A 12,118-nucleotide genomic window follows, 5' to 3' on the forward strand; every position below is an offset into this window, starting at 1 on the left:
ATTACAGCTACTCCTTTCTTAAAGCGACCTGTACTCAATTTGGATTCTGTGATTGCATCATTGTCTGAGGTTAACTTTAACCCATTGCTGCCCTTCCGCCCCAGATTCCTAAGACCCTCATATTCGCATAACCCTTCTCTTCCACCAGATCTTCTTTCTTGGCTGTCATCACTGTCTGCTGGGACTCCCAGCAAGATAGCCAGCCAGGAAAGAGGTATTGGTAGTATAACAGGTACTTGAAAGATTTCACTAGGCCCATAAGTTTACTGGGAACAAGTTCAAAACAAGGCATCCCAGGGTCCTCCATTTTTGTGTGTGTTAGTACAGGAACTTAGACTCAAGTACTGGGGTTTGAACTCAGGACCTCAAGCAAGAGCTTTTCCTTCTCTCAGTTTACCGTCTACCACTAGAACCACACCTCCACTTCCAGCTTTCTTCTGATTAATTAGAGATAAGAGTGTCAGGGCTGGGAAGGTGGCTTAGTGATAGAGAGTTTTCCTAGCATGCATCAAGCCCTGGGTTCAATTCCTCAGTACCATATAAACAGAAAATTCTGGAAGTGGTGCTGTGGCTCAAGTGGTAAAGTGCTAGCCTTGAGCAATAGAAGCTCAGGGACAGTGCCCAGGCCCTGAGTTCAAGCCCCAGGACTAGCAAAAAAGAATCTCTCTGACTTGTCTGGCTAGCTTTGTTTTTTGTGTTTTTTGTGTTTTTTTTTGCCAGTCCTGGGCCTTGGACTCAGGGCCTGAACACTGTCCCTGCCTTCTCTTTGCTCAAGGCTAGCACTCTGCCACTTGAGCACTTGAGCCACAGCGCCACTTCTGGCCATTTTCTATATATGTAGTGCTGGGGAATCAAACCCAGGGCTTCATGTATACAAGGCAAGAACTCTTGCCACTAGGCCATATTCCCAGCCCCTTGTCTGGCTAGCTTTGAATCAAGATTCTCAGATCTTAGACTCCTAAATTGCTAGGAATATAGGTATGAGCCCCAATGCCTGTCAGGTGCTCCATTTTTATCTGTGTCCTTTGCCTACTATCAGCCATTTTCTCCTGAAGTTACTTTGCAGCCATCTTGGAAGCCAGGAAGCACAGCAGACCAACAGCCAAGTAACTCTTATTATCAAGTGTGTGTGTGTGTGTGTGTGTGTGTGTGTGTGTGTGTGTGTGTGTGTGTGTGTGTGATGTTTTAGTACCAGGCCTTGAACTCAGCCTGAAGCTCTGGCTTGGATTTTTCTGCTTACACTAGCTCTTTACAGCCAGGCACCAGTGGTTCACGCCTGTAATCCTAGCTACATAGGAGGCTAAGATCTGAGGATCACTGTTCAAAGCCAGCCTGGGCAGAAAAGTCCATGAGACTCTTATCTCCAATAAACTACTCAGGAAAAGCTGGAAGGGGTACTGTGGTGCTCAAGTGGTAGAGCACCAACCTTGAGCACAAAGAGGCTCAGGGACAGTGCCCAGAACTTGAATTTAAGCCCCAGGTCTGGGGGGTGGGGTAAGGGGGAGTTGGAAGTGAGCCAGTAGCCAGTGGCCTATGCCAGGAGGCTGAGATCTTAGGGTTGTGATTTGAAGCAAGCTTGGGCTGGAAAGCCTGTGAGACGCTTATCTCTAGTCACCAAAAAGCCTTTATGTGGAGCTGTGGCTTACTGGTAGAGTGCTAGCCTTGAGCAAAAAAAATCAGAGACAGTGTCCAGACCCTGAGCTCAAAGCCAAATGTGGTGACACACCTGTAATCCCAGCACTGAGGAGGCTGCGGAAGGAGGATTGGTTGTTTGAAGTGAGTCTTAGGTACCTCATTGTGGAAAGTGCGCCTAATCTCAGCCTGCCAGGCATGAGTGGCCCATACACCTATGATCTTACTCAGGAGTCTGAGATCTGAGGATTATGGTTTAGAGCCTGCCTGAGTAAACAAATCTGAGAGACTCTCATCTCCAGTTAACCAGCAAAAACAAAACAACAACAGAACCCTAGAACTGGAGACATAGCTTAAGTAGCAGAGTGCCAGTCAGTCATAAGCAAGAAAAGTGAGCAAAAGCTTAAGGTCCTGAATTCAAGCCCTATTACCGGCACCAAGAAAAAGGAAAAAAAAGCTCAAATACCACCTCAGAAAGGAGGGAAGAACTTCTCCCCCTGGGCTGGCATGTAGCTCAGTAGTATAACACTTGTCTAGCATGCTTAAGGCTCTACCATTAATTTCTAAAACCACAAAAATAAACACAAGGCTTCCCATAGTTACATAGTACCACAAAACCTGGAAAATTCCTCTTCTGCCGCTCCAGATCACAAAGTCCAACCATGACTTGTTTTAGGTTTCTGGGTTGTTGTTGTTGTTTCCTGTCCTGGGAACTGTCCCTGAGCCTCTTTGTGCTCAAGGCTTGCACTCTACCACTTAAGCCACAGCACCGTTCTAGCTTTTCCTGAGTAGTTTATTAGAGATAAGAGTCTCCCAGACTTTTCTGCCTGGGCTGGCTTCACACAGCAATCTCAGCCTCCGGAGTAGCTAGTATTACAGACATGAGCCACCGGCATGTGGCGCGTGACTTGTATTTTTTATTTGCTTATTGTCTACACTACTCCACCACCACACAGGTCCTCCTGGAGAACAGATATCTCATCTACTTATTTGCATTCCCAGACAACACTGTGCTACTGGGCACACAGAAGGTGTTCAGTGAGGACCCATGAGGCAGAAGATGCAATTTAGGAAGCCAATCCAATAGCCAGGAGAGACCATGAGGGTATGGCAGCAACCTGAAGAACTGGCAACCAGACAGGGGTCTGAGAGGAAGAGGGAGATAAGAAAGCAAAATGAACAAGATTGGCTGAGTTGACCTTCCAGTGACTTTTTTTTTTGGTGGGGGGGTACTAAGAATGAAAGTTCTATTAACTTTTTTTTTTTTTTTTTTTTTTTTTTTTTTTGCCAGTCCTGGGGCTTGGAACTCAGGGCCCGAGCACTATCCCTGGCTTCTTGCCACTTCTGGCTTTTTCTATATATGTGGTACTGAGGAATCAAACCCAGGCCTTCATCTATATGAGGCAAGCATTCTACTATTAGGCTGTATTCCTAGCCCCTAGTAACTTCTATTCCTCCCACAATCTTCACCATGGCCCTAGAGCCTTCCATGATCTGTTCCAAGCAACTGACTCCTTCCTCCTCTATGATTCCTCCCTTCCATCTCATCTTGAACTTGTGCACAAGCTCCTAGCTTGGAACCTTTGCACTAATTAGCGCCCTGCTGGGTAGCTCTCCCTCACCTCTTTCAATCCCCTGTTCTGATGTCACCTTCTCCTAGAGCCCTCCCTTCCAGCTCTGTCCCCTGCTTCACTTTCTTCCAGGAGGGTCCACATAAACACTGCACTCAGAGACAAGGGCCACCCCAGCCGGCCATGACACTTCCCACCACTGAGACACCCACTCTAACCCCATTTCCCCGGCTCTTAAAGAGGAAATTGTCAGCTCCATGCTAAGATACCTCCCAAAGCATCCCTCAGATTCCCCAAGCACTGAAAGCTTCCAGCTGCCAGCCTGCCCCCCGGCTGACGGGCGCCAGCTCCTGGCCGGGGGGGTAGGGGGGGTGTCTGTGTGTAATTAGAAACTCCAGGCTCTCTAATTGCCAGTTCTTCCCCAGAACTGGGAGACTGGAGCTATTCTGAGCTTCCCTTGTTGCTGGCTGCCTGAGGCACCTAGAAAAGGACAGGCAGACAGCAGAGCCAGGCTGGCGTGGAGGTGGCCCTAGAGAGGGATGGCATGAGGCCAGAGACCAAACGTGGCACAGCAAGGGCTCGGTTCTGTCTGTTCTGTGGCCACCTCTCTGCTTCCCCCGCCCATGCCTGGAACAGTGACATCAAACCAATGGGGCCCATTCATTCTTTATTCGGGTGGCATAAAAATCACTACAAAAACTTTACAAAAGAGCTGAAAGGAGCTAACAGTGCCCCTTCCCTGCCTCAGTCCCTGAGCTACTGGCAGAAGAGGAACACAGAGAGGAAGGCAGGAGATCCTGGCAGTGTTGACATCTCCAAGGACCTGGGAAACTGGGATCCTCTGGGGGCGGGCATCAGGGGTGGGCCTCAGGCTGGAGGCCCTAAGCAAGTAGCATCCGTGTCAGACTATGAAAGAACATGGGGCCCTATGAAGGGCAGAGGTTGGTCCTTGGTATGTGATCTGATGACAACACTGCCTTCCAACTCACCTCCAAGGCCTGTCTCCCCCCTCTTTATCCAGGGTGTTCTGGGACATGTTCAAAGGCAGCCTGTTACTCTTGTGCCTATGAATGTAGAGGAGTCCTATCTGCTGACTTGGGTACTAATCTTGCCTACCTCCTGCTGGAGTGGGATCCATAGCTGCCCTACCACCCCAAATAGAACACCCTCTGATCCCCTCAGGGAGAAATGAGAAGGAATCTGGCCCATGGTTCCCATACCTGTCCTCCTCCCAGCCCCTGAATCCCTAGATCTCCCAGAAAGAGCTGGAAGAGAATAGCTCCTCTTTTCTCACAGACTGCCCCCGGGCCCTGCCCTGCTCCCACAAAGCTGGTTGGAAAGTGTCACATGAGTTGAGATGCTGGTCCAAGTAGGGGATTTAGGATGCTGGTATTGGTGACCCTCACTTGGGGTGGCTAAACTGGGGGTAATCCTCCTCTGATGGCGGCGCAAGTTTCAAATCAGGGCCAAAGAACTTGTCTTCATGGAAGAGGCCTTTCTGGTTCTGGATTAGGTTTCTGTCATCAGGGGAATCTTGCTGCTCTTGGAGCTGGGGCTGTGCACTAGGGTTGGGGTTCCTCACACTGCCCACAAAGAGGGGCAGGCCTGTGGTATCCTCTAGGATGAAGAAGAGGAAGGGGCGGTTCACACTGAAGGAAGAGAGGGACATTCGGGACATGGCAGTGCTGGTGGCTGCGGCTGCCTCCACGCCAGCCTCGCTGAGCTCCAGGGTGGACTGGTGCTGTACACTGGACACCACCAGCCTTTCATCAGAGATCCCACGCAGGTCCGGGGCCTGGAACAGCTCGTGCAGGCCTGCCCAGAGCAGCAGATAGGTGCTTAGTGCTGCCCTTGCCACCCCACCCACCAAACCTCCCAGGACCTGGCCGGTACGCTAGCCAGGGAACACCTTAACCCCACATCTACTTAACCTTCAAGTCTCTGCTTAAACATCGCTTCCTGTAGGAAGCCTTCTCGGACCCCAGCCCAAAAGTCTCAAGTCAGACTTGGATCCATTACCTGTTCAATATTCTCTTAAGTGAGCTGGAGAGACACCTTCTGTCTTATCACTTATGTTAGATTATAAATGCCTAGTTTCTCACTTGTCTATTCCATTAAATGAGCACTTTGCATATGGTTGGCTGCTAATGCCTATATAGCACCTGGAATATAGAAATTGCTTTGCAAATGCCTGACAAGTAAATGTATCTTTTTTTTCCCCATACTGGGTTTTAAACTCAGGGCTTTTCACTTGCTAGACAAGTGTGCTGCCGATGAAGCATGTCCTTTTTTGCTTTAGCTATTTTCCAGTTAAGGTCTTAGGCAATAGCCTAGGCTTCAGACTGCAATCCTCATACCTTTGCCTCTTTTCTTTTTTTCTTTTTTTTTTTTTTGTCGGTCTTGGGGCTTGAACTCAGGGCCTGGGCACTGTCTCTGAGCTCTTTCGCTCAAGGCTAGCCCTCTACCACTTTGAGCCACAGCGCCACTTCCAGTTTTCTGGTGGATAATTGGAGATAAGAGTCTCACATAGACTTTTCAGCCAGGCTAGCTTTGAACCATGTTCCTCAGATCTCAGCCTCCTGAGTAGCTAGGATTATAGGCATGAGCCACTGGTGCCCGGCTACATTTGTCCTTGTACATCTGGGATTATAGACATGCACTACCATGGTAAATGTATCTCTTTAACAACATGACACCCCATTTTCTCCTCCTCCTCCTTCTAGGAGAGCCAATACAGCTCATATGCCATCCTAGGCTCTCAACCTAGTATTCTTTGCAATACTCAAGTCTTGGGCTGCAGAGTCAGTTGACAGCCTTATGTGATGTAGCTCACCCAAGAACAAGGGATCATAGCAAACCTTCTTATTCAGAACAAAGGGATATCTCTGACTCAGACCTGCTGTTAGCTGGAGGCCTCTCCTCACCCACCTTGCCCAGCCCCACCCAACACTGACCCACCCGACCTCCTTACCCAGCTGGCCTAGGGTAGCCACCAGGTCTAGCTGGTGTTTCAGGTGCAGCTTTGGCAGCCGCACTTTGGTGGGCTTCTCGCGAAGTGAGGGCTGATTCAGGGTGTCCCAGCTCAGGTTGGCCAGTACCTGGGACACATTCCACTCAAAATGAGTGGGCACCATGACCACAAAACTCATGTTGTTCTTAAAGGGGAAATGAGCCACCTACAGATAAAGGAAAGAGCGAACATGAAAACCAGAAAGCACCCAAACCTAGCTGGATCTGGGCCAGCATGTACTTCTATATTTCTCAGAGTAGGGGTCAAGTTCACCATGATCAATGTGCTTGGCCTCCCTGAGCCTTCACTTCACCTGTGAAGCTGTATAACATCTCCTGCCCTGATGCAGGTTGGTGTTTGAATGAGATAAAGCTTTTTAAAGCATCCAGCAGTATCTGCACTCAAAAGCCATGCTCAGTAAGTGGCGGCTATCGCTCTCATCTGCTCCCAGCTAGCTGTGCAAACAGGCTACGGAGCCCCCTGAGTGCCTCTCAGTTCTCCTTGTGTATAATGGGTGGGGTTGCTGCTTGGCAGATTTCCCTGGAATTCAGTGGAGGAGCTACTACAAGGTACAGTACCCACTCCATCCCCTCTCACCTTCACCTAGCGACTCTGCCAGCTTGCATATACCTAAGATTTGAAATTGAGTTGTTGGGGTCTTGCTAGGTACCTCCACCCCCAGCTGGTCTTGAACACTCTTTGTGGCTCTGGCTGGTCTTGAATTGCATACTCTCCTGCCTTAACCTCCCAAGTGCTCGGATTACAGGCATGAAGGACTATACTTATCATAAGATCTCATTTGAAGGGGCTCCTGAAGCAAAGTCAGCTACTTGGGCCTACCTGCAGAATGTCTGAGGAGAATAGAGAAATGGAGACAAAGGAAGAAGGAATAGTGGGAAGGACAAGAAGACAGTAGTAGCAAGAAAGGAAACTGCGAGAAAGTGGAACAGTCTTTCCTTTCAGGATGAGCTGGGGAGAAATCTGGCTATCCAAGTGGCTTCTGTCTGCAGATGTGACTGGGTTCTGTCATGTTTGCCTTGCAAACTGAACCAACACTACTAACTCAGCCACTGCTGACTGGCCCACGGAGCAGTGTCCCCGCCCAACAGGACTATATTTAGTTATGAAGCAAGGGAAGTCATGGGGTCGTACCTGAGACAGCCTGGCACAGAACTCCATCCAATTAGAATGTTCCATGCAGAATGCTGAGAAATTCAACCCAATGGGATCCTCCCTTCTAAGAAGCTCTGTATGAGAGCTCAGGTCACATCTTCCGGGCTGAGACCCTGAATGGCTGCATAGCTTCCAGGGTGGTTCCTGTGCTGTCTCACCAGCTACAGGTCCTTTTAACAAACTCTCCATCAATGAAGGTCACCTTGGTCTCAACTCAGTGCCCTCTCTTCAAAGAATTCTTCCTGACCCAGTCCTTAACAGGTCACCTTTTGTTTTCCCTTTGCAACACTCCTGTCTGAATAACTGTGGTACAGTGTATCTTCCCTTCTAAGAGCAGGGCGCTGCCCCCCTTGTGCTCCACCTAACATCCAGTTCCTGGGACAGTACCTGGCATATAGCAAATGCCCAATATACTGTCTTTGAGTGAATGAACCTATAGAGACTGCAGGGAAGATGGGCACCCACTCCTTTATCCCTGTGCCTTCTCCAAAGGTTTCCCCCGTTTCTCCCCATGCCCCAGCACCCGACCTGCAGTGCTAGGCAACCCAGGGTGACCTGTGTCTCCGGCTGTTCTAGCAGGAACCAGCGCAGAGGGTATGAGTGTGCTTGCATCATGTCTACAGGCACTGTGAACTTCTCATCCAGGTGGAAGGAATCTCTCTGGGTGAAGCTTGGATCAAATTTGCTCTTCCAGAAACCTGTAGCCAGATAGAGGACAGAAGCCATGAAAACAGAGACCAGCCTCTTGCCCATTCCATCCAGAACTTATTCAAAGCATGAAGAGGTAAAGCCAAACCCCGAAGGGGTGCTGTACCACCTGCCTGGCACCCTGGCCTGAGGCCATCTCCTTGGACCATCTTGGAAATCAAGGCCTGTGTTTTCCCTACCTGCTGTGATGCTCCCAGGAACCTTCCTTGGGTTCACCTGTGCCCCCATCTTTCTTCCAGGCCATTTTGTTTTCAACAACCTCATGCAGTTCCTGAGCCCCTTCCCATCATGTGTGCACCACCCCCTGCCTCATAACCCAGCCTGAAGAGGAGACCCCCTCAGAATGCAGTCTACAGAGTCCCACTCAGCCTGCAGGGGGGTGCTAGCACCGTCAGGGTGGGGGACTTGAGAAGAGCGCACCCTGAAAATGGATGGCATTGAGGAGAAGCAACACTGTGTTTTCTGGAAGCTCTGAGAGGAAATCCTCAATCTTCCCTTCTGTGGCCTCCTTCACCCATTGGTTGATATTTGCCAGGTCTTCTTCCTGCCTTTCTGTCAGTTTCATGGGCTTTGCACCAAACAGTTGTTTTGATTGTTCCAGGAAATTCTCTTTGATGGGAAATCCTGCACACAAAGAGTCCCGAATGGATCCCTGGGCTCTGGGCTCCACAGCTATCAATGTTCCAATGAGTTACTTGAAACCAAGCCTTTCTCCCTCACCCGCCGCCCATCACAGGGTACTGCCTCAGCAGTCCCCACCATCAGCAACTTACCTTTCTGCAGGTACATTCTGGCAGCCAGTCGGAATGTGCCAGGGCTCAGGTTCTGGCAGAGGTGGCTCAGTAGATGGGGAAGGCAGGGCTCGGACTCTGCATGTAGCACTTGTTGCAAGCTCTGTAACGTTTGGTTCTGAGCACCTGGAGGGTATCAGATTGGGCTGCAGCCCGAGCCAGGGGATCTCTCCCACCCATTCCAGCCTTCTTGCCTACCCATCCCCACGATCTCTCCCACCCCTACTGAGCAACAGGATTCCGGAGTTCCACTATCATCTCTACTGCTGACAGATTGTGCTTCTTCACCCCATTCAAATTTCCTTCCCTCTCTGGTCCTCAGTTTCCCTTAAGTCTCATAGGAGACCCACATATCCCAGTGGAAGCTATTGTAGCTATCAAACTCTTACACAAAAATCACCAGGGGAAGCCAGGCACTGGTGGCTCATGCCAATAATTCCAGCTACTCAGAAGGCTGAAATGTAAGGGTCAGGACTCAAAGGCAGCCCAGGCAGCAAAGATCATGAGACTTTTATCTCCAATTAACCAGCAAAAGCCTCAAAGTGGAATTATGGCTCAAATGGTAGAGTCCAAGCCTTGAGCAAAAAGCTAAGCAAGAGTGCAGAGCCCAGTACCAGCACACACACAAAAATATTCCTAAAAGAGGACTGTGGCTTAGTGGTAGAGTGCTTGCCTAGCATGCATGAAGCCCTGGGTTCGATTCCCCTGTACCACATAAATAGAAAAAGCCCTGTGGCTCAAGTACAGTGCTAGCCTTGAGCAAAAGAAGCTCAGGGATAGTACCCAGGCCCTGAGTTCAAGCCCCAGGACTGGCAAAACAAAAAATCCTAGAAGGACTTGTGAATAAGTACATCAGGCCCAATTCCTGGGAATCTGTCCTCAAAGACAAGTGAGCGGTGGAGAAATTTGTGTTTTTCCTAATGTCTATGAGACGCTGATGGAGGAGCCATCAGTAGCCACATCTGGAGCAGTGAGTGCCCACAGGCCTCAGTTCTGGACAAGTTCTGCCATAGTACCGAGGGCCAGGTGAGACAGTGCCAGGGCCACACTCAAGGGTGAAAGGACGAGGTTGGGGCTGCTGGATGTCTGGGCCACCATGGAGAATAGGTCAACGGTGAAAGCCATCATGGCCTGGGCCAGCCGGCGTGTCTCCTCTGGAGTTGGGGCATGCTTGCAGTCTGCTGAGGACTTCTTCAGGGCAATCTGGCCACCAGGTTGCTATAAGATCAGGGGTCAGTGAGGCCAAAAGGTCAGCTCCATGTTCTTTGTCAAATGTCTTCTTTATAGCCCTTGTGTCCCAGGGCAGCAGGGTCTTGGCCCAGACCTGAGAGAGAATCCTTCCCATCCTGTCCTGGCCTCTGAACTCCAGAGCCTCAGCCCTATATCCATGACCCCCATTCCCTGGCTTCTGCTGATTGGCCCCCTCCTTCTGCCCCCCACCTACTCTTCCCCAGCCCCACCTGGTTGTACCTGGTTATTTGACTTGAGGAAGGCAAGTGAGGGCAATGGCAACTTCTCCTGGGCCTGCTGTATAATTGGCTGCAGAAAGGAGGAAGCAGATGGGGAGTGGCCTTCCCATAGGTCCCCCAACGTGCCACACCACAGGTGAGACCCTGAGACCCGCTGGTTTCTTCCTTTCCCCCACATGCCCCTCACTCCCTAGTACCTGCTGGCCCAAGGGCTCCATGGCACTCACAGGAGAGAACTGCTGAGAAAAGGGTGATGATTAGAAGGGGAGCCCCCGGCAGAGCCAAACTCTCCCTGGACTCCCACCTCACCTCAGCCCCTTTGACCTCTCCCAATATTCGCTACCCCCTACTCCCATCTACCAGTGTCTTCTTCAACTTGACTGACCCCGCCCCCCTGAGCCCAGCCTCACCACCACACAGGGGCCTTGCAGGCAGGACAAGCTGAGCACCAGGAGCCCTCGGAGCAGCACCATGTTCCTGTGTCCAGGACAGGAAGGCTCAGTTCTCAGTTCCCACTCCCACACTGGGTAGTGGAATCCAACCCCTACCACGTTCACTGACTGGGCAATCTGCAGAACCAGGTAACACATTCAGAACACATTAGCAATGGTTCTCAGCCTGAGGAGTGGGGTTTCCCCTGTCTCTCCCCGCTTTGTAGTTCTGGTTTTTCATATGTCATGGGCTGAGTTGTGAGGTCCCTCATTCTTCCAGACTGGTTTGATCTCAGCTCTGCCTCTTGCATCTCCCTTGGGCATCTCCCTTAACTCCTGCTTTGCCTTATCTTGTAAAATGGTGGCAGAGTTCCTACCTCCTTCCATGGATTTTGAGGTCCAAACTAAGGCAGTCTACATGCTGAGCAGAATGCTCAACACCCAGGGCCACCTATGGATGGTAGTCATCAGCCTAGCACCAGGCTAGGAAAAGCAGCCACTCCAGAGCCCCCATCCAAGCTGCTGTCCATCTGGCCAGTCTTTCTCAAGCTGGTCAGCTCTTGCCCATCAAGTGGGCAGGGCTGTGAGGCCCTAAGGTCACTGCTGGGGTGATGGCATGGCCAGAGAGCTGCTTTGTTGACCTAGATGCAGGGCCCAATGAATGCTTCTGGTCCAGGCACCTTTGGACTTAGGGGAATCACAGGCTGGCTCACTCTGCCCCATGCCACTTCAAGGAAGCCAGGCTTGTGAGTGGGGATGGGCAAGTTCTGTCCTAGCCTTGGCCTTGGCCTTGGCCTCAAAGAAAGCCTCACCCACCACATACACACACAGACACACACCTACCCTGCCAACCCTACCCTGTCTCAAGGCCAATTCTTCTGAAGGACCCTTTTATCCACCACCACCACTCCCACTCGCCCTTATCACTCACAACTCTAACTTAGGCATTTGAATCTTTCTGGCAAAAAAAAAAAAAAAAAAAAAAGCTCCCAGTTTGTCAAGTGTCTGGTTGGGGGAGGGGGACTCCCCTTGGAGCTCCCACATTAGCTCATCATCACTCCAGGAGGCTGAGAAACTGCAGGCCTAAATAAATTTACCCCAGACAACTCAGTGAGTAGTGAGCAACTCCCCACCCCTTTTGCTGTCCCAGGAGCAGGCTGGGCCACCCTTCCATCTTACCTCTACAGACTCCTTGCTGTGGCAAGGCGCAAGGCACTCGATGTTCCTCTGGCCCCACTTACTCGCTCCCCACGCTCTCTGCCCAGCTCCAGCCAATCCAGCCTGGCCCTCCCCTCCCACTAGGACCTTTGCTCTCAGCCAACCCCTGTTCAGC

General features: G+C 50.8%; 1 protein-coding gene across 4 annotated transcripts; it reads right to left on the reverse strand.

Annotated features, from left to right (window-relative positions):
- Positions 1-3,857: 3,857 nt before the first annotated feature.
- On the reverse strand, positions 3,858-12,118 carry Serpinf2 (serpin family F member 2). 4 transcript variants are annotated; one of them, XM_048365235.1, is made up of 10 exons: positions 11,965-12,118; positions 10,765-10,923; positions 10,552-10,590; positions 10,356-10,424; positions 9,902-10,103; positions 8,868-9,011; positions 8,515-8,718; positions 7,942-8,084; positions 6,175-6,379; positions 3,858-5,018 (listed from the first exon to the last, which is right to left on the reverse strand). In XM_048365235.1, exons 2-10 carry the CDS (start codon positions 10,825-10,827, stop codon positions 4,606-4,608), a joined length of 1,482 nt encoding a protein of 493 aa, XP_048221192.1. In that variant the 5' UTR covers positions 10,828-10,923; positions 11,965-12,118; the 3' UTR covers positions 3,858-4,605. The 4 variants fall into 4 exon arrangements, with proteins under 4 accessions (XP_048221192.1, XP_048221191.1, XP_048221194.1 ...); XM_048365234.1 differs by having other exon boundaries at positions 10,552-10,593; XM_048365237.1 differs by having other exon boundaries at positions 10,765-10,831; positions 11,965-12,028.

Source organism: Perognathus longimembris, chromosome 17 (genome assembly GCF_023159225.1).
Source record: "Perognathus longimembris pacificus isolate PPM17 chromosome 17, ASM2315922v1, whole genome shotgun sequence".
Lineage (NCBI taxonomy): Eukaryota > Metazoa > Chordata > Mammalia > Rodentia > Heteromyidae > Perognathus > Perognathus longimembris.